The 22,596-nt window shown below is 43.5% G+C and overlaps 3 protein-coding genes across 3 annotated transcripts in view; 1 reads left to right on the forward strand and 2 right to left on the reverse strand.

Annotated features, from left to right (window-relative positions):
• Positions 1 to 1,893, reverse strand: part of LOC110958495 (zinc finger SWIM domain-containing protein 6) — a 49,022-nt gene extending 47,129 nt beyond the window's left edge. Inside the window, exon 1 of the mRNA XM_022205061.2 lies at positions 1,396 to 1,893. Coding sequence (XP_022060753.1) covers positions 1,396 to 1,828 — 433 coding nt within the window. The 5' untranslated portion in view covers positions 1,829 to 1,893. The remainder of the gene's footprint in view (positions 1 to 1,395) is intronic.
• Positions 1,894 to 4,709: 2,816 nt separating this feature from the next.
• On the forward strand, positions 4,710 to 7,867 carry smim15 (small integral membrane protein 15). Its single transcript, XM_022205067.2, has 2 exons — positions 4,710 to 4,869; positions 6,580 to 7,867. The coding sequence occupies exon 2, from the start codon at positions 6,611 to 6,613 to the stop codon at positions 6,833 to 6,835; it is 225 nt and encodes a 74-aa protein (XP_022060759.1). The 5' UTR covers positions 4,710 to 4,869; positions 6,580 to 6,610; the 3' UTR covers positions 6,836 to 7,867.
• Positions 7,868 to 8,289: 422 nt separating this feature from the next.
• On the reverse strand, positions 8,290 to 22,585 carry ndufaf2 (NADH:ubiquinone oxidoreductase complex assembly factor 2). The gene is given in 5 exon segments (XM_022205066.2): positions 8,290 to 9,022; positions 11,611 to 11,651; positions 12,629 to 12,718; positions 22,360 to 22,391; positions 22,393 to 22,585. Coding segments are annotated over 5 exon segments (486 nt in total). The 5' UTR covers positions 22,473 to 22,585; the 3' UTR covers positions 8,290 to 8,779.
• Positions 22,586 to 22,596: the final 11 nt, after the last annotated feature.

Consider the following 22,596-nt stretch of genomic DNA (forward strand, 5'->3'; position numbering starts at 1 on the left):
GCAGGATGAGACTGACAGCCCATGCAGACGAGGACACACACAGACGCATGTACAATCCTCCTCTGTGTTTATCAAACCCCTGCACACACTGACACACATACTCTTTCTATCTCGTACACGTACACAAACACACACACACACACACACACACACACACACAAAAATGACCTTGTTAACCTGTTTGTCACTGTTTCCGAGTATTTTCCAAAGCACACGTATCTCCTCAGCGACGCCCAGCACTTTTTTATTTTACCCCGTGCTGAGTGTTTAGCTTCCTAAAGCCCCAAAAGAGTGAGCACATAAATGAGCCTAATGCTGGGGAATCTGGTAAACAGGGCCAGAGAGGGAGGGAGAGCTGCCTGCCTGTCTGCCTGCTCCATGGCTACTATTGTGCACTGCACATTCTCTGAGCCCACAAGAGCTGAAGCCATCTCCACACAGATTCTTTGGAGGGATAGTAAGCCAAGAAGTGAGAGAGGAAGAGGGAACAAGGGAGAGAGATAGAGAGGGTGAGGGAGGGAGGGGAGGAGGAAGAAGATCATGCATAAAATCTTGTTTGCAGAATGCATTAAGATTCAGATGAACTGGGGAGGCTAATGGGATTAGAATCCTGAACCGTTTCCAAGGGTGGGGAGTCGGATTGACAGCTGAGTCTATTGCACTGACGAATGCAGTGAAATATTGTGGCTCTGGCAAAGGCAGCCAGCCAGCCAGGCAGGCAGGCAGGCAGGCAGGCAGGGGGTTGCTGAGCCTACAGCACCTCTGTTTACTCCAAGCTTTACCACAAATAATGCAGCTGAAGGGAAGGAAGGAGAAGGAGGGGGAGAAATGTGCATCTTTGCGTTTATAGGGGGCATATAGCTTGGGCTTTAAGTGAATATTGGGGGGAAGGCAGCAGAAAAGCTTCAGTCTGTCTCACAAAGGTGTTTGGCAAACAAAATAGAAGCACTGTGGCTTTAAATCACCGTCCCTCCCACCCTTTCTAAATATCGTCTATTTAGCCAGCGGTGAAAAGATATAGGGGGCTTTTGTCTGCGTACCCATTGGTGGGGGCATGGAGAGCTGGAAAGACACAAAAATAGGAACAAAGTGCTAAGCTTCCAATTGGGATGGCTCTGGGCCATTCAATGCGCGCAGCTCAGTGGGTAAAAACAAGAAGAAGTGGGCTACTATTACGGGCTTATCTTAAAATAGGCTATTCTCACACAGCTATAGGGTAGACTGGTGTGGAAATACCCTGCATTGTTTATAATAGACGAGGCAATGGAAGGCGAACACAAGCCCTTTAAAAGTCTGGTGTGGCTCCGTGGAAAAGACAAACAGTGCGAGTTAGATGGGTTTTTTGTTTATCATGGTCTGGCTTCCTGCGTTATTGTAACGTTATAGTCCACTCACCGACTTGCAATACGTTGTCCACCCAGCCACCCTCCAGCAGAGTGACACCCCGTAGGAAAGGCAGCTGGGTCTCGTCATTATTGTCCCCGCTAGTTCCACTTTCCTCTCCTCCGGCGTTGAAAGAGGAATACATACAGATCTCCTTCTCGCTTCTCGGGAATGACCAGTATACGATCCTCCGCTGGACGGGCTCCGGGATCCTCTCGAACCGCTCCTCCACCCTCTGGAACGGCCACTTCTCCGCGACTCTGCGTGCCGCGATGTCGAGCAACGACTCAGGGTTGTGCGTTTTTCCATTTCCCGACCCTCCCGGAGCGGACCCCGCGCCGCCACACAGGACTCCTCCAGCCCGCTGCCCCTGCCTGCATGCCGGGTTGTAGCCGGGCCGGCAGCAGAGCCGCTTGGCTGGGGGCTGCTGGACTCGCTCGGCCATGATCGCACCGCTTCCAACCTGAAGCGCAGTTCCTCTCCGATCATATAAACGGGATAAGGAAGAGAAAAGGGCAATCTCGCACCGATTGTTTGCCGTACATGGAGAGACTGCCCTTATTTGGAAAGGTGGGCGGCGCCTGCGAGTTCCGTGAAGTCCTTTGTGTTGTCAAAGTAACCGGGAGGGGCGGGATCCTGGAGCGCAGCCAGCGCACGAGTGGCGCTATAAAAGGAACTGGAGGCGGAATTCCCGAACGTCGGCAAATCCTTTGTGAAGCCGTCCGGGAGCGCGAGGGCGGAGCCCCGGCGGCCGACGGCCTTTGAAGTTTCCTTCTTATTTGAGTTTAAAGGCGGGGACTTAATCCAGGGGCGGCCTCACAGTTTCCCACAGGGGTAAAAGGGGGCAGGAAAGCTGACTTTTTTCCTTTGGAGCCTGAGCTACCACCCCGGGCTCCAGCTTCTTCAATAACAACTTGATGGTTGTTTTCGAGGCTTTAGTCCAAAAGGACTCTCAGCTGTCAGAGGCAGAAAAGGCCGTGGGAGGAGGAACATGAAAATATGAAGCTGGACATGCTTGTCCTCTGTAGTCACATCAGTCATTCCGGGCAGCTGTTTGGCTTACCATGCTGCAGCCTATGGACGATTAATCAAACACACCCTGAAAGACAAGCTCTCTCTCTCTTTAAGTCTATTTATCTTTATTTTAAGTGGGTCCCTCTGTAGATTTTGCACATGCAGATCAGTATAATCGGCATACCGTGAGCTCCCTTATGTCTGAGTAAATAACAGTGATTGAGACTGTCATTATTCCATCAGAAAGCCTCTTACTAACTGAGGTGTATGAAACATGATAATTTCAGGCCTTAAGCTTGATGATCATACAAAGTTACCTGATGTGACCTGCAGGCAGACTTGTATTTTTGCAGTATAACCCCGACTTTAGACTTTAGATCAGATATCGAGGCAGGATCCACTGATTTTGACCATTGTTTATTTAGGCCCTTGCAAGTTTCCCAGCTTTATGAAACTCTGATTGATTAAGAACCCCTTTAAGAGCCCTGCATCCCATCCTGTTTTCTACTCTCTACTCACTCTAGTAGTTGAAAAAATGATGTTCAAAATTCCTCTAGGTCTTGCCAAGTGTAGTGTTTTCTCTCTCTGTCTCATATAACACACAAACTAGTGGAGCTAGTTAACTATAAATTGTGGTGCAGTCATTTTATGGTCCCCCACCCTGTCTGGTGATAATGTTAGTTCCATAGCTGTGTCATGAATAGGGGGCCCACTTCTGTCGGAGTAAAATACTCATCAGGGGTTAGGGTGTGGTTGCACTGCCCATCCGTTGGATCTTGCTGCCTGATGAGACATAGCAGAAGCTAATAATTATCAGCATGTAACATAAAAAGCCACCAGGTTGGAGATGTCTTTTTTTTTCTAAATTGCCTATAAAACTTAGCCAAAACTATGCTGGTAAACTCATGAATGTGTGTTTGCAATGTGTCTGTCTGCTGCATGTGTTCCCAGCTGCCCTTCTCCTTCCTCTGTGAGTAGGTCTAAAAGGCTGGCCTTTGAACTGCTCTGAAAGTGATCCATGCCGTATGGACAGAGCAGATGTGGCCTAACCTGATTTGGTTTCAATACTTCCCCACAGGAAGTTCACAAAGCCAGCAGGTCTTCCTTTGTGATGTTAGTCATTTTTCTCAGAGGGCCAGTGCAGCCGTTTGCTTTTTTTTTTAGACTCAGTTATTACCTTGTAATGTTCTTTATTCTTCAGATTGAGCAGTTCCACATGATCAGGATTTTCAGCTGCAAATAAGTGTGATCTGATTCTGTCTGTGTACATTCTGACTACACTGTGTTCATTTAGTTGTGTTTTATTCTTCAAGTGCTGTATTCGATGTTGACTTTAATCCAGCATATGTGCCTTCAGCAGCCATGATCACAGCTTTTTTGATATTGTTATCAGAATTGGCTATAATCTGATTGTTTCACTCATAAAGACCCAGTGTTTTATTTACTTTAACCAAAACTTACATCTTAAATTTTCCATCCTAAACAAATAAAGGGCTTTAAAGCTTTCTTCAACTCACTTTATGCCACATGTTTTTGTTACTAATATTAAGAATAAAAGAGAAAAAAAACAACATCCATAACAATAAAAATAGATTTTTTCAGATTCAGAAAACTTTATTTGTCCCCAGGGGAAGTTTATGCCTCTCTCTTTTTATTACGGCTGGTTTCATCTATTCTTCTGCATGTACATTTATTGTTTGGTTTACTACATTTACTGTGTGCGCCTAAAAGCCTCTGGCCTGTTCCTGTCAAGCAGTTTAATGTTAATATACTGATAAACATAACTTTCTAAGCTAAGAGAAGTACATTAACTGCTGTTTGATGTGATGTTTTCTTATAGGGCACTGGGCACATTGGTCAAGCTCCAAAAATTAAGTTAACAAGTATCACACAACTAATCTCTTTTAAGCACACAGGGCCAGACTATAACATAAAATCAAGAATATTGCGCTGCCATATTTAATTAAAGCGTGACAGCAGTTCCAAGATGTGAAAAATCGTGTGGCTCAGTACATTTTAGGGCATTTAGTCTCTGCACAATTTCTGATTGTGTGCATACCGTATAAAATAGCTTTCAAAGGTTAAAGGACTACATTTCCCATCGTTTAAGAATTGCGTCATATCCAATCACGAGGAAGCTGCTAATGCTGCATTCACGTAAGATTATTAGAATTGAAATACGAGCACTCCAAAGTGTTGACGAGATCTTCATTTGTTGAAAACAGCTGCAACTATTTCAACAACATATTGTCAGAATGGGTCTTATTACATAGCTAGTGGTATGGCTACATGCTTTGGAATAAGGGATGAAGGCTACTAAGTCAGAAAACGAGCAATTTTGCTCGTTTTCCAATTTTACCGACATTACGTGAATGCCACATCAAGTAGGAACCACACCAGTTACACTTTCCGGAACAGGGAGGAGCTCATCGCTTTCATTGTGGATATATATACACAGATTTCTGCACTTTGGTAAGTTTATTTATTATTTGTGGTGCGCGTTATGCCACAATTAATCGAAATCAAAACAAAGACTCGACGTTTTGTCACATCCAAACGCGTTATTGTTGAGTTGTTTTGCCGAAAATCAACGCTCTTGCTCCTCAAAGTTAGGCCGTCACGGATAGGCGGGTTAGCTAGCGGTTGTGGAAATTAAACCGAATATTTTGGCTGTATTTTCGAAATTCATATCTAGTCCCATTAGCAGACGAACCAATTTTTTTTAGCTTAGCTTCTTCGTTTAACAATGTAGCTAGAGCGAATGGTTCATAGCCGTCTTTGAATACATTTATTGTAAGCTAGCTGCGACACTGGCTGATGCTAGTTAGCCGCTTAAGAAATAGCTATAACTTCCACTAAGTAGCTCAATAAAACCCCAATGCTGACTCCGTTTGCTATAAAAGTGAGGACAGTGGACACACCTGTGATAACTGAAATAGTTTATGGAATCTAATCTAATCTCTGTGCTTTAAGTTAGGTCAATAGGAATGAGCGCAGTAAGTAACGGTCAGGCTAACGAGTTGTCATGAATGTGTGAGTAAATCACTGGACCTGTTTACTTAATGATGACTGTTGTGTAGCATCTGTTTGTTTCCGTGTTTTGGCAATATTGTGACAAATTGTATTAAACAACAACTTCTAAGTCAAGTGTTTATTTTTCCCCGGAAAGAATTCCGTAATACTAAAGAGCACCAGCTCAAAGTGACTCCAGATGGCTTTAGTTTTATATCTCTTATCAAACTCCAAAGTCTTACAGTAATCACCTCTGGACTTTCCTCTGTCTTAGTTTTCACGATGTTTTTTTTTTTTACTCATTAAAGATACCTAATCCTCCATTATAACCTACTAAATCAAGTTTTGACTCGCTAGTACTGAATGTCCTATGATAATACTGCTACTATTTCACTTTTAGCATGCAGTCCAGTGTGTAGAGCATCAACTGAGTTGAACTCTGAATTTTAAATAGTTTGACCCAAAACGAGATGTCCTTATGAATATCTATTCCGGTTACACATGTATATACGTCGACACGAAATGTATTGATTCTGTCAGAGATTTTACCATACTTTTTAACAGTTTATACAGCATTGTTATGAATGGTCATTCTAGTAATGTAATAAGTGTCTGGAGTCAATTTGCGCAATATTGCAAAAACACTGAGCAGAATAGCTTTATAGCAATGTTGGATTTTTTTTCTTGCATCAAGTCAGAAAGTCCCTTATCTCATCATTATTAAGTTTGCTGATGAGTCAGAAAGTGCATATCAGGTTAAAGGCTACAACTAATGATCAGTTAATTTGTGTCGATTTATACATTTATACAGTTTTTTGAGATTGTTTAGTTCATTAAATATAAGAATACAGTGAACTGTTTGCTTATTTCATACCTTAATTCGAAAGGATCTAAAATATTAGAGTAACCAAGCCATATATTTTTCCTTAATTAAGCTGTTTTATTATACATTTTTCACAGTTGACCGTTTAATTACTTATGTGGTCGATTTTTCAATGAATTATTTCTCATTTGATTTTCCTGTAAATGTACTATATTGTTGTATATATTGTTGATAGTGACATTTTGGAATTGCATAGACTGTGAAATGTTTACACTCACTCCCAGTATATTTACCAGTAGACGGCTCTTATCATTTACAGTTTTTTTTCTCATGGTACTCTTTCTCAGGTTTGATTAAACCTCATTGTTGCTGAGCAGGATGATTGACGTCCGAGCATGGGCGGAGTACGTGGTGGAGTGGGCTGCCAAAGACCCCTACGGTTTCCTCACTACTGTCATACTGGCCCTCACCCCTCTCTTCATTGCCAGTGCACTGCTGTCCTGGAAACTGGCCAAGATGATTGAGGCACGTGACCGTGAACAGAAGAAAAAGCAGAAACGTCAGGAAAACATAGCCAAAGCCAAGAGGACCAAGAAAGACTGAGCCTGTGAGGGGCAGGATGAGGGCATAAAAAAGGACGAGCAGCCATCACGCTCACAGCCCTCCTTATTCCAAATAATGACACGGTGCCCTTCCTTGTCCCAGCCCTACTGTCAGCACAGGGCCACTATGTCCAGGGTAGGAGGGGGGGACACTGGACCCACAGACTTAACAGTGCTGAGATGGACAGTACTGCCCAGAGGAGGCTTGTCCCAGTGGGACTTTGGTCAGCAAGAGCGCAGTGGTCATCTGTGTGATGCTTTTATACAGAGAGCTGCTGTTATATTGTGCAGCTGTTGCAACACCTTGCATTCCATTGTTAGCATCCCTGTTCTGAAGAATTGATCATGTAATGAACATATTGGAACTTTTTTTAAACTCAGTCACTTTCAAGTTATCCAAATTATTACTTTCTGGTCAATAAAGTTTTCATGGTTGATAAGAAAACTTTCTCTTTATGGATTTAATATTGGATTATAAAAATCTTAGAAATGCTTTTAATTTAATGAACAAGCAAATTATTTACCTACTCCTGTTTTTTAACTACACAGACAACCTATACATTGCATAAACATAGCTGTGTGCAATAGGAATGCAATAAGTGGATTTAGCTTAAATACTCTTGCATCTGTAAGGTCCCACTAGTTTGGGACCAAAAGAAAAAAAAATAAAAGAAAAACTGCCATATGGAGGAAAAAGAAAAACAAGTCAGGAGGGTAAAAGAACATTTCCACTGCATAGAGTAGCCCTTGCAGTACATAAAGATAATTCATAAAAGCAGAGAAAATACATAACAGCTGTGAAAGATGAACCTAATGCCTAGAGTGCCTTTATTAAATACTAACATGAAGGATTGTTTTGGCCGAGTTTTAATTTAATGCAAACAGCTTTGTGTTCTGCATACTGTATGTTCTTTATTTAGGTATATTTGTAAAGATCTGTGTTAAGTTTAATAGTGTTTTTCCTGTTCATCAGTATAAAGAATGAATTACATTCACTGTGACTCAGTGATGTAAAATAAAACATTCAAAAGTCCACTGTGGATTGATACTTTTATAGGTGCTGAAAGTCTAAGTACTTGTCAGCCTGTGAGGAAGCAGCTGAAACTAATAATTACAAATGCAGACAAGTGAAGAGATTTTTTTTCTGTTTTTTTTTAATTTTTTATAAAGCTTCATTCATCCCTGGGTGCAGAGAACTGTCATCTCTTTAGAGCATTTAGAAGAACTTAGATGAGCAGGGAGACGTCGTTTTCAACTGCAACAATCCAGTTCATGCTGCTTTGTCCAAGAATTGGCTATGCTGAACTCTTTCCAGTGACTTTGGACAGCGTGCACTATGACCAAGGGAGAATTTCTTCCTGGGATCAGTTTACTGTAACAGTATGCATTTTTGTAACTTGTGATTTTGGAGCAGTGGACACCACCTGCATGGTAAACAGAAACATTAGCACTGTGTTATACTACTTCAATTACATTTTATTATGTTTTACAAAATTTCTTACAGTATTTCTAAAACATTTGTGTTGTACTCCGTACGCTACTGAAGCACAACCATTTCTTTATTCACATACCTTTCAGCTGAATATAGTTATTGTCATCACTTAAAGTCAGCTTCAGGATGTGTGATGGATATTGTCTTGCGTATATACAATATACACAGAGAGACAAGGAAAGAAGGAACCCATTTATAATGTAATGCAGTCCAATAAAACTGCCTTGAAATAAACACTTCCTCTGTGAAGACGAGAGACAAGTTGATTAAACTCTGGTTATTTCTGAGGTCATAGTTTATGGGGTTGTTGACCTGGATTGCATTATACTGAAAGGAGATTAAATCTCAACTAAAAGTGAATATCGGTTTCACAAACGCAGTTTTTATTGCAGGGCCTTGCTTCTGGATTGTATTACAGTGTACAGCAGTCTCAGTCAATGTGGGTGTCTCAGTCTATTTCTTGGAAGTGGGCATCCAGGAGCCAGGCTGGAACGTGTTTGCAGTGCTGGTTGGGTCCTCACTGATTTCCTGCTTGCCGAAGCTGGTGGAAGCTGCGTGACCCTTAGCCACAGTCCTTGCAGGAGTTGCCACAAGACCTTCCTCGTACTCCTTAGCCTGTAGAGCCAGATCTTTCTCCTCTACTTCCTTGGCCTTCAGCTTGATCGCCTCCCTTTGGGACTCATTCTTCAGCAGCTCCTATGAAATACACAAATACTTATTCAAGGTTTCTGCACTCATCACCCAAATGAAATGTAAGAAGTCCGTTATAATAGCGCATGGAATGCAATCTGAGACCTTTTTCACTGTCACAGAATGATGGACGACCCACAGGGATGGTATGGCCTATAATCATTTAGTACGTGAATTCATATACTTTTGTCAGTACTTCCCAGCTATATGTAACAACAATTCATAGGACTATAATTAATCAATTTACATGACCTAGATCCAGATAAATGTCAGAAGACTTCTGGATGGATTACCTAATTAAAAATGAACAAGCTTCCTACCTATTTCCTACCTATGGTAACTAGCAGTAATTGCTGTAAGTTTGATGGTACTCAGTGACAATCCATAAGAAAGAGCTGAAGATCACAATTCACAGTTGTTTTTTTTTAATGAACGTGGAACGTGAACCAATTGTTCACAGCCACATACAAAAAAGTTATCTGTTTATATAATGGATATACAGGGGAACTAAATGCCTAAAGACAACTCTGATATTAAATATTGGATTCTTGTAATGCTACAGATGGACAGAGGGCATTGGGTGTGGATGATACGGAGAAATCTCTAACACAATCTTTTACAATTACATGGATAGATGTTGAGCAAACTTTTTTTTAAATTACATATATTTAACATCGGATGAATCTCATTTGACATAGATGTAACATTTTTTAAAAATCTTTTGAGGCAGCCCTGCTTGTCATTTCTCCAACACTACCCATGATTGCTGTCAAGTTATTTTAAAGCCACAACTAGCATCACACTGTACAGCAAAATCTGTTATCCATCCATCCATTCTCTATACACCGCTTTATGCTCACTAGGGTCGCGGGGGGTGCTGGAGCCTATCCCAGCTGACTCGGGCGAAGGCAGGGGACACCCTGGACAGGTCGCCAGTCTGTCACAGGGCTACATATACAGACAGACACTCACACTCACATTCACACCTACAGGCAATTTAGAGTAACCAATTAACCTCAGCATATTTTTGGACTGTGGGAGGAAGCCAAACTGCCCAGAGAAAACCCACGCATGCACAGGGAGAACATGCAAACTCTATGCAGAAAGATCCCAGGCCCACCCCAGGATTTGAACTGAAGATCTTCTTGCTACAAGTCGAAAGTGTTAACCACTACGTCAATGTGCAGCCCCAAAATCTGTTACACTTGACAAATTTATTGTCATATTGTCCAACCCCACTCGTCATTATCTGATCTTCCAAAACCCTGTGGTGTTGGAAATGTGGAGGTGGCAGTTTCCTGAAGATTTGTGAAAACGGAGTGTGACCACAAGATTATTCGCTGGAACCTGCAAACTGTCTTGCAACACTGAAGCAGTTCTAATTTCCACTCCATAATCAACCGACTCTGTTGTGTCTTAGAGCATCAGCTGCTCATGACTCGAAAGTGGAAGAGAAATGAAGTTGAAATGGGGAGCTTCCAGGAACAAATGTGTGTATCTGTCGAGTATGAAGTAGGGCATTCACTAGAAAAACAACAAGCGTGTTCAGTTAACCTATATTGGTCCAATAAACCCCGGTTAATAATGTAGTACTTGGAAGGAATTGGTAAGCTAACATGACAGGAGGCATTCACAATATAAACAACCATTCCAACTTGTGGAAACAATTACAAACTGAACACTGTCCACTGGTGGAATAGTTACCCACTTGAGCCATTGCTAGTGTCCAGTGATGTTAGCCTCGCCCCGGCGCGAGGAGCCAAAAAAGAAGGGAGGACTGGGCATAATGCTGTTGTGTGCTGGCAAAACTGAAGGACTGGAAAAGAGAGGGGAGAGCCATGGCCAAAAAGCCTTGCTTTGGGGAGGGAGACAAACATACTGAGCTGCTTTTCCAGCCTGTTAATGACAGGATTTAATCCAATCAATTTATGTCGGCTTGGACCAGGAAGAGAGGGAGCGTGACAAGGGGTAGGGTAATGTGCTGGGAGTGAAGCCTTGGCCACATCAACACTGTCCAGCTGTCGATGGCAGCTATTGGGCAGACGCAAGGCAGAAAATTGGAAGAGAATGTTCTGGCAATGGAGGCAGGGGATGGCATTGGCTACTGGCAGGGAGAGAGGACAGAGAGATAGAAAGAGTGCCTGGGTACTGGCCTTCCAAGGGATTTCCTATAGACCCACATTTCACAGGCCGAATAATTTCCAGCATTCTCACATTTAAAGAGCAATAAACCCAGTGAGAGGTACACAGGGGGAAAACTGCACTCCTTCACCATTCCCATCTTCGAGACTGCCAGAAATAAAACACAAAAAGCCGAGATGCAGGCTTCTGCTGGAAAAAAGGAAAGTAAACTAGGACATGGTGTCAGTGAGCCCCTTGTTCAGAGGCTGTTTTTGCTCTCAGTCTCGCCATCAATGCACTTGAGCTGCTGTTTATTTTAACACCTGTCCCCCAAAGTTCCTGGATTCAGTTCGAAACTGTAAGATAAAACAAATCAAAGCCTTTCCTTTCCATCTTTGCTTCTTTTCCCTCCCTTGTAACTAGTCCCCCAGAGTCCAACCATCAGCGCAGCGGGGAAGCTGGGGGAGACGTACCTCAACGGAGGGGGGCTCCTTCCGTCTGCCTCGGATCCAAGCTGGAGGAGGAGAGAGGGGGGGAAAAAAAAGAAGAGTGAGAACACCCACACAAACATACGCTGCACAAACAAAACCTGCAGTCATATTTAAAGGCTGCAGCTATAACATCACTAAGTTTTAGGGCACTACAGTAGCTCAGTGTGACTACCGAGTAACCAAGCTAGCTGGGGGAATGTATCCAGGGTTTTTTTTAGTTTGTTTTGTTTCATTTCACTTAGCAAACTATAGGGAAAACACACACAGCTATACACATGGTAAACTCAAAACATTAATACTGCTTTAGTCTAGGCAGAGAAGGGCCATTGAGTGCTGTGTCTCAGCAGAGAAAGTGTGGAACTGCTCTGATCTTTGAATTTGAAAGTACACACTCTGTCATTCTTCATCAATACCTCTGTCCTTCTTTTTCCTCCTGAGTGGAACTGTGTCTGTCTGTCATCTTTTTTTTCTTTTTAAGAAGCTCTATTTTGGCTGAGCTGGCTGCACAGCAGAGCAGGTTAAAGGGAGTCAGAAACAGAGAGAGAGAGAGAGATTTTGCAACTCTTCCTCCAGCTAGCACAGGGATTCTGGGCCTCTTTTATCCCTTTCTTATTTGCATCCTGATGAAAATGCATGAGGGATGGGGCGAAGCAGGATGAGGGGTTTAAGGTGGATAAAGCCAGTCTGAGACAGAGGGAACAGTTTGTATCCAGTTGTAAGAAATTTGAAACACTATTTTATGGTACGGTTGTATAACACCAGCAGAAGGCATCTTTGATAAACTCATGAATACACTTTTCCCAACCCCCATTCCATCATGCAGTATGAAAAAAGGATGGATTAGCCTAGGCCCCAAAAGATGCAGCCACGGATTTGTCATTCCATTTTATTTGTGCCGCACTTTGTGTACTCTGCTGGATAGCTCTTTTGTTAACATTGTCATTTATCCATGTTAGTGATAGTTTAAGTATGTAACAGTGATGCTGCAGTCCAGACTTACCATCCCACTCCATCGGAATGTTGCCTTCCATATACTCATATTCTGTAGGATTGGCTGCCACTACCATCCGCTTGGCACGGACGAGCCTTCCTGGGAAAAAAATAAAACAGCAGGAGGAAGCAAGAGTGAGATAGAGATGCTCAACAATGATGCATACAAAATGCGAAGGAACACAAACAAACACAAAGAGGTGCAGACACAATGCTCTCTGTCTCCTGCGCACACAGACACACAGATACAGACAGACGAACAGACACACAAATACACGGAGGGATGACAGTGCTGTGACAGGCCATGGATGATTACCTCGTGGCCCTCGGGCCCTTCTCCTCAGATCTCGCTGAGTGGCTCCAAATCTGGGCTAAGCCTTTATGCAAATCAGCCTCCCTTTAACCCAACCAACCACAGCCCCCCTCACTGGCAACCTCTTCCAATCACAGTGCTCTGGCTAACAATGCCCTCCAAAATCAACATCAAGCCGAGCAGGAGACAAAAGAGGTCAGATATCACAGAGAACGGGAGAGGCACGAGCTGCGTGGAATATTAAGTGCTCCTTTCCCTATCTGTATACAGCACGACGCTCGCTAGCAGCAAGGCCACGGCCAATTATTTTGGTCAAATCTGCTGATTAGACAAGTTTGGCTGGCACACAATGACATGGAGACGAAGGCAGGAGGGGGAGCAATGGAGGGAGATACAGACACAATAAGAGAGAGTGAGAGAATTAAAAACACCCAGTTGTGTTGGGTCTTTGTGTGGTCCTGCAGCGTTCACTAATAACAAGTGCTGTGCTTCTGTAGTTTGTTCTCACAGGTAGCCGGATGTCTATCCATCGCTTCCATCCCTCTGAGAAATGATGAGGCAAGGAAGGAGGAGGTAGAAGCAAGGAGAGAGAGACGAAGAGAGGGAGAGAGAGTGATGATGCATGGCAAACATGGCTAGAAGGAGAGAAATGGATGGGCAAGGAAAACAACACGCTCCAAAACACAGACAATCTGTCAGGATTCCATCACAGTTTCTCCGCAGCTGACTGGACATGGACAAATGGAGGCAACCACCTCCGTGCACACTGCAGACTGATGGCCTTAATGTTTACTTCAGCCATAACAGATAGGTATGGTGCTGGGATGGATAAATGATGGCACTCTGAAAAAGTGGCTAAGTGTGGGCTGCGTAGTCACTTCACTTGTGTCTCCTTAACTAAAATGTATTTGTTGGCTTTTAGACTAATTTCAGTAAAGACAAAAGCATTTTTCGTGCATGTGCTCTTCTGTAATTATGTCTTATGAGGATGACTCCTTTCCATACTTTATCCAGCCTATATAGTAATCAGGTCAGCTAATTAGGCTAGTATTGCTTTGGTTCTGCTTTGGTTCCCACTAGATTGTCACTATAGGGCCTCACAGGCTCCAGCTCTGCAGCTTTATTTTTGTGATATCCAGGTCTGACTAAACACCGCATTCTCTCACCTTATCTGCAGAGCTTGCCCAGCAATTTGTGCAAAACACATTATATGATCCTTGCATTTTGTTTACATGCACGCCGTAAAATGTCTTTGGAGAAACGGTTTCCTAGAAAACCCCCACGGTAGCACAACAAAAATAACTGCCAGCAAACAAAAGGCTGTGTTCTCTAGGCAATACTATCAAATGCATTTAACAGGTATGCTAATTATAAACAGATCATATCCATATTTGCACTGGGTGTGGGTGGCAGCAGACTAAAATGGTACAATTATATTACAGTCCCCACAAGCAATGTGCTTAGCTACAGCTAATGCCTAGCTAATAAGCATAAAGAGAGGCACCTACTTCTTCTGTGTCTCTATCTCTCTCTGCTACGTTGCATCTCCCCCTCGTCTCTCTGTCACACTCCAACATGGCTCTCCTCTTGTCTTGTTGCTTTTGCAGCATGACTAAACCCCTTCCACCACGGCTTTTATCCTTGGATTTGAATAACAAATACAGTATGTACATATATTTATGAAACATGACTGATCCTCCCACCACATACACATTGGAGGGGAGGCTTGTCTGTCTGATTGGGGTGAATTTCACTCTCTTGGTAATCTCTGATCTACTATGACAAACACACTGGTCCAGGCTATGCTGCTTTTACAACAAAAGCACAAAGGAAATAGAGAAGTTCTCTTAAAAATGGCATTACCTTAACATGAGCTGATAAAAGAATTAGCCGTATTAGAACTGAGTTTCATAAGAATGCAATTATTTCATATAGGCCTACACTTCACATAATGTAGTGTAACAGAATTGGCTGGTCTGGCACATTTTTTGCATAATGATTTCTTACCTCGAGGAGCTGCCTGCAACTAACAATTATGTTAATTACAAATTAATCTAAAGATATTTCATTTTTGTAGCTTAGTCTTCGTTATTTCTCAAATCAGCAAGCAACCTAATAGAGCTTAAACACAAAAACCATATGGACAAATTAGCAAAAACAAGCATCTATAGATCCTTTTGCTATTTAACTGATTAACAATTAATTCCTTAAAATGACAAAAAATAAGGACAAAAGCCTGTTAGAAGTTGTCAGACTCCCATGTAATGTCTTAAAATATGATTACTCACATCCACAGTAATATTATGCAAAGATATAAAACCAAGAAACTCAATAAAAGTATGACATTTAAAAGCGGGTACTGGTAAATACTACAGATGTTCAAATGTCAAAGCGAAACAGAATACAAATAATGAAAAATGTCCGTCACAAGGATCCAACTCAACACGTGAAAATTCAAGGCAAGTCAGTCAGTTGTACTTACATGACTTGAAATCATAAATTTGTGCCAGCATTTAATAAAGTTGCTTTCTTTGTTCTTTTAAAATTTTTTAAAATCCCAAAGTATTCAGTTTCCAATGATATGAAATGGGTGAAAATTCAACGGAATATTTAATCAGTGAGTGTTTTGTGTTTTTCTAGACAAACATCAGTCACGATCAGCTTAATTTTTCAGATGATCAACTACAGTCTCAGTGTTAACTTCATATAGTCTTCACTTTAGGATTCCTGACACACACACAGTCATCGAGCTAAGATATCTTTCTGATTCACAGTTCAGATCCTCCTTCTTCCCCACCTTGAGAGGGAGCGAGGAAGAGAGAGTGAAAAAGGGAGAGAGAGAGAGGTATGAAGGGTGTTAGGAGCTCTGGATCTCAGCGGGCCCCCTTGTGACAGGTCTGCCTTCTCATCACTCACTAGGGGAAACCTACTTACTAGACACACACACATGCACACACACACATGCACACACACACACGCATACACACAACTGGCTAGAGAGCAGGCAGATTAACCTGAGGGACAGGAGCGAGGACGCTGCCTCTTACCGTGAAGGACAAACGCAGCACTGCATTGGAGAGGGGGAGGGGCCAGAGGCAGGAAGAATGAATTCCCACTGCATAAATATTCATGAGCCATCTCACCTGTCTGAGCGCGACTCATCTGTGAGCCCTAGCTGTGGAACCCGGGGGGAGGGGAGAGGAAAGGGAAGGAAAGGAAGGAAGGGAGGAGACAGCGAGGCAGGATGGGTGAGGGGTTGCTGTGGCAGCCGCACTTCAAATCCTTCCCATTCGTTAAAATAAGACATGATGCGCTCCGAGGGCTGCTCTTTGAACCCTGAACACACCCCGCTAAACTCCATCACCTGCTTCAGCACACACACTCACGCGCACACAAAACCCCCAGCTTCACACATCAGCTCCCAGGTGAGTACTGCTGAGGGCGACCTGAGAGGTTTTTCACCTCCACAATGTCATTCCTGGCAACTTGCGCTGTCTCTTTCGCCATGTGCTTTTCTCCTGCGCTGTGTTTGTCATTACAGATGCAGGTGTCAGTGGAACACACTTCCATCGGCACCATCCGGGGTAAGGAGAGTCCTTAAAACTCAGACAGAATGAGCTCTGTACATGTGACCCCAACTGGTGAACCACATCTCATGCTCCTCGCCATGATGTCTAGCCTAAGACGCATCATGTTTGCTTGTCTCTGAACAGATTGCAATGTAGACAAAAGCAGCAGCATGTCATTCAGCAGCACTCCGTCTCAAGAGAGAGAGCTGCTTTCTCAGTCTTCATGATTGTGCGAGGTGAAGCAGCGAGTTATAGGCCAACACAAAAAAGCCGTCCAGAAACAACAATACCTTCAGCCTGGATTGAGTCTAGTTTGTTCCTCTCCAGCTGAGCTGTGTGCTAGAGAAGGATGGGGGGCGACCAATACGTTTATCGTAACGGACAGCTTTATGAAGATGGAGTGATCCGATAAGCATCAGTGATACAAGGGCAACCAGGTACCGATGTGGACACTCTCTCGCCCCTGTCTGTCTCCCTCCTTCCAATCTCCTTCCCTGGAAAAAAATGGAGGGGATGTGTGAGGCCTGTAACCATGGTTACCCATTAGCCCAGAGCCTAGTGATGCGGGATGAGGTTTATAAGGAAAAGGCCAGTCGGTGTTTGGCATCAGTGCTGGAGAGAGGAGAAGCTTAGGTGTAAAGTAGCTGCTGCTGCTGCTGCTCGGTTTTATTCAGCCCTCATTCTGTTTGTCCCTGTTGCTGTCAATCCCACTGAGGTTTGAGCGACTCACGGCAGAACAGAGGAGAATAATTCATATAGAAGTAATAACATGCTGAAGAGAATACTTTGATTTCCCCTGTGTGTGTTACTTTTAACTAAATGCAGGCATACTTAAGGGTGGAGGAGATACTTTAGCCCGCTCTGCCTAAGACTACCCATCCTTTTCAAGTCTCCTCCCTGCCCAGTGGGTTAGAGAAAAGGGGCCGTGTTGAGCCAGGAAGTCAGCATCCTTTGTGAGGCTGCCGAGCGGTGTGGACCCCCTTTCCTTCCTCAGCAGCTCCTTTGAGGCCCTCGCGTGTGATGTCCATACACCGAGCTGTCCACCCTATTCTATTCACCTCCATCACTCCCATCCAACCCCCTTCTTTTCCCCTCCACCTTAAGTCCCCCCCCACTCTCTCTCCATTAACCTATCTCCACCTTCTCTCTCCTCCTCTATCTGTCTGCCTGTTCCACCCACTCATTTCACCCTCTTTCTGTCAGAAACCTTCCTTTCACTTTTACTCTCTCCATCACCCCCCCTTCACTCCATAATTTCACCCCATATGTCAGCATCCCCTTTGTTCTTTGTCACTCACTTTCTGTACCCCACCATCTTCTCCACCCTCCCGAGTCTCCCTCAGCCTTATCTTTTCTCCCTTACTCCTTGCCTTATTTCTCTCTGCCTGTCTGCTTTATTAAAATATTCTGAATTGAATAAGCAGCGGCAGGCTCCAGGAGATGTCTGCTTGTGTGTCGGCCTGTCTGTCAGTCTTCCTGGTTGCGTTTCTGACCGACAAAGAGCCCTGAGGTGTCAAAACCTCTCACTGGCTATCTGACCAAACAGAGACATGAGCGTGTTGGACGTGAATCGCATCTTGGCCAACTCGAAAAATTGATTTGATTAATTTGTTGTCTTCCTTCTGTTGGCATCATCTCCTGTGCACCATAGTTCATCACACAACAAATCAGTTTGCAGGATCTAGAAGCAATAAATTTCGTATTCAGGCTGAATGTATATAGATACGGGTCTTAGTGTAGATATGCAGTGTTTAATGGAACTGCAAAATGCTTAAACCGCAGATATTGGATCTAGGCCCATTTGAAATGCTCCGCCATTGAAAATGAACGTGCCCATCTCTCATTTTCAGCATCTATCTTTTCAAATGCCTTTTTAATGAAGTAGTTAAGCCACTCCATGATGTACCACCAGATACACATACAAATGCACAGTTGGCAACCAATATACGGCAAGATGAGCTAAATCCTATAATGATTAAACAACCTTCATTTAAACCCCATGCATTGCAAAGTTGCTGATCAATTAGCATGATTTACTGTGGCGGGGCCGGACATAACTGCTCTATGGTAAACACTGACTTGGTGTCCTACTGTAGGATAGACCTTCCTTCATCACACCCTAGGGATGACTTGTGGCAAAATAAACAGCCATTTGGACCCTCGTCGCTCTCCGCTGTGACTCTTTCTGTGGAAATATGCGGCTTGAATCAACGCTCTGATGACACACAGCCATCTGTTGTTGTGTTAAGTGTGCTAGGGCATGAAGTGGAGAGAAAGCACACAATTGCAGATTTTTTTCTTCGTTTTTAAATACAAACGAGATACAAATGCCCGCGTGCACACACTGAGTGTGTAGTTGCATTGCCACACAAACACATGTACACAATCACAGATGAACACACTAATGCAAAAGCACACACACCTCCTCCCTCGGTCCCGAGAGTCGCCCATCCTGAAATAGCAGAACTGAGGCCTTTTCAGTTTTTCACTTCATAGAACAGAGCCGGGGAATCAAATAAATAATAGACAAAAAGAGAGGGATAGTGATAGGACGACAAGTCAATGCGTCTTTTCTCTGCAACAGCGTGGCGCACCTCTGAAGAACCTCTGAATCTCTTCCATTCTCCACACAGTGGAGAGGACCAATAGATTAAAACTGCATGGCACACACTGCTAAAATGAATAGCGCTAAAAATACATCCTTTTCACTGAGACATGAAAGGAAACTGCCTTTCCCCTGTCCAGTATTGAGCAGCCATTGATTCCAAGACAAAGGCTACACCTCCTCAAAGAGGTAAGAAAAATAGCAATCATACAGGCAATTATTTTCAAATGTGCCTGCAGCGGCCGATAATGTCAGCGCGCCTCTCTTCCTAAATAAAGGGAGGGAAGGCAGGCGTCAAAGCTGCAGGCCCACTGCTGAAGACGAATGAGCCCATCCACAGAATGCTTTGCTTTCATCTGGGCAGCATGACATGGCGCCCCATGCAGCGTGAGGCAGAGCTGGGCCTCGGGGACAGACGCAAACAGAAAGAGAGAAGAATATATATTCTCTATTCAGCTCTATGGAGACAACACCAAGGCAAAGACCTTCTAAGACCAGTGGCCAGATTGCCAGTGGCTCTCTTGTAGCCCTGCCACAGACAACAATCACTGGGCCTCCACTACGCCTATAGCATAGTTCTCTCTATAAGGCAGCCGCAGCACACGGCAGGCCTTTAAAGCTGGACCTTTAGTAAAGACAGAGATTCTCCCTCTCTGAAGGCATGTGCTTCAGACCCAGCCTTTTCATTTTGATGAGGAGCAGCATCTAAGCAGAGGGGGTTAGAAAGCTCTCTGCTGGGCCTAGCCCTTCTCACTGCTGAAACACTCCACTGTTTTGAATAGAAATCTTCACTGGAATTACTTCAAAGGAGGGAAATCCAGAGGCATCAATAAAGGGGAGGAGCAAGGGAAGGAAGGACTACGTGAACGCAAATAAAAAGGGCAACCTAAGGAGAGAAGTTGTTGAAATCAGATAAAGACGGACCCATAGAAAACAAAAAGTTGTTTCCTTTTTGCCTTTTCTGTCTCACCAGCCATTAACATCCTAATATGCTGCCTACCCCTGGCTGTCAGGATTGCTTACGCCCCAGTTTTTCGAAGTTAACAGATTGAGAGAGGTAGAAAATGGAAGCAGCAAAGCATGGATAAAGGTAGAGAGGGATGGACTGAGCACCAGGGATGGACAAATGAATAGAAGAAGCAGACAGAGAGGCAGAGAGAGAGCTTCCTTACCTACTTCACCCACTACTTATGTGCTGCAGTGGAAAGCCCTGCGGTCCATGCCTTAAGGCCGTGAGCCCACGCTTGGCCTATCAGTTTAAGATCAAAAAGAGCTCGCTTTAGCAAGACATATGGACTGAATAATGCATCTACTTTATTTCCACAAGGCTGGATGGGCTGAGTGGCAGAAAAATGTGTGCGGCATATATTTCTTTTATGTTTATTACAAATGCATATGCGAGTCCGTGTATGTGCCTGTCTTGCAATCATGACTGTGTTTGTTCCTAACCAGCTTTCCTACAAGCCAACTAGCGTCTCTACAGTGTCAGTCATTGTGACGGGACAGTGAATACGGTAGCCTGTAGCGTGCTAGAAAATGGGCTTCTGTGATGTCTCATTTGAATAGTCTGACAGCCAGGGGTAGAGGAGCAGCCTTGTAATGAATTATAAATACGAGGTGGGTGCAAGTTTACCCACAAACTGCTGAGAAAAGGTGAAGCACAAAGTCAAGTTCAGTCAGAGAGAAAGCTGGCTTGCAACCTGCCAGAGGTCGGTCCCTCCTCAGCCAAACAAAAACAACAACAAGAAACAAACAAAACCGCTTGGTTCCGCCCGCTGAGGAAAGTACCGCCGACTGTTTTCTATGTCTGACATCCATTTATTCTGTGCTAGTGGAAGATAAACTTTATCTAGGCTGCATTATATGGTACCAAGAGAGGGAGACAAACACAAGCATGTGTAGGTGGGATAAGATGATTCCTAAATTCCTGCTGTCGAATCAACGGACACATTCTTTGGGAATTATTGCTCAAGAACAATAATTCTGGAAAAAAAAACTTTGTTGTTAATAAGCCAAATGTCTGCCTGTTAACCAGCAGTGTCATGTCTGAAGCAGGCAGAGGTCTTGCTCTTTGACCTGTGTTCCCTGACCCGTGACCCATAGTCTGTGTAGGATCCTTGCTGATCATGATCTAAGGTGGTAAAGCAAGATGGAAAGTGAGATTTATAGCTTAGATTATGTCAATGAGTTAAATTCCGAGACAAAACTTGTGCACCTTGAATGCATCACTGTGTTTCCAACAAAAAGAAGATAATGTATAGGTATGAGACATTATCACTGTATTTTTCTTGCCATTTTGTGACAGTGACAGTTAGTTATACCAGTATTTCCTCCATGTACAATTCCTCACAAAAAACAGGAAAATAAATCGAGTGCTCAAATTTAAAAGGGCCTCAAAAGCTAGATGGAGATTGCCAACAAACCTCCTTTCACCTTGCTGAAGTGAGTCATTATCATGGTGTACACCTTGCCATGTTCCTGTCCTCAACACACTTTTATCTGCCGTTAGAAAGACATGACAATTGGAGAGGGACTCACAGTAAGCCTGGCCATTGAGTGTTGAAGGCCAACAACCCAACCACGTCCTTGGCCTTCGAAGTCAGAGGCAGTGTGAAGGACACCATTGGCATCCCACCATGGATTAGCCTGACACACTTCTACTGCTTGGCTTGAGCAGTACCTACTGTAGCACTGCCATGTCTCAGTAGGGATATATGACCTCCTTATAAATCCTCATCACAGACAAGTAATCGTTTCATCTGCAACGGCGAACGACTTATCTTTTCTCTTTGAGTGTCAGGAACAGTGGAGCTGTCATTCTGCCTCCCAAAACAACTTAAATGCAGTTGGCAGTGACTTGCATTAAATACAGACAAAGAAAGCTGTTTTTAAAAGTCCAAAATGACATGTTGTTATTGAGACTGGTGCTCCATCTAGTGGCAATTTTGTAATATTACAAGGAGGAAAGGCGAAAGCCATATCCATAGTAGCACATTGACGCAAAATACAGAATAAACAGCATGTATAGTGAAGAATTCTGAACCCGAGAGCATTAAAAGCAGTTATATGCACGTTAAGGAGCAATTTAGTTTATAGCAGTGAATACAAGCACAGCCTTAAAACATACTGTAGGGGTTACACTGGGGAATATATGTTTTAATAGGCGCCTTTTGAAGTTGTCTCCACTTATCTGCATTTGTGAGGATTGTTAACGAACTTACGACTGGCTAATGTTAGCACAAGTCTGAATTTACCTGTCCAAGACTTCTGCTCTGGGATGAAGTAATTTATTCCCCAGATGGTCTGTCCCGACGTGCTCTCGTATTACTCCAAAAGTACGCCGTAGAAGGCCAGTAAACCTGCTCATCTTCACAAGACAACACGAAGGTTCTGGAGAATATTATTCGTCCCCTCTCAGCTGTCTGTCTGTCCTCTGAGTCGGTTGTTTATGCAAGTGTTAGTGGGCCTGGAACAGAATCAACAAACTGTTT

This window comes from Acanthochromis polyacanthus, chromosome 7, assembly GCF_021347895.1.
Source record: "Acanthochromis polyacanthus isolate Apoly-LR-REF ecotype Palm Island chromosome 7, KAUST_Apoly_ChrSc, whole genome shotgun sequence".
Taxonomy (NCBI): Eukaryota; Metazoa; Chordata; class Actinopteri; family Pomacentridae; genus Acanthochromis; species Acanthochromis polyacanthus.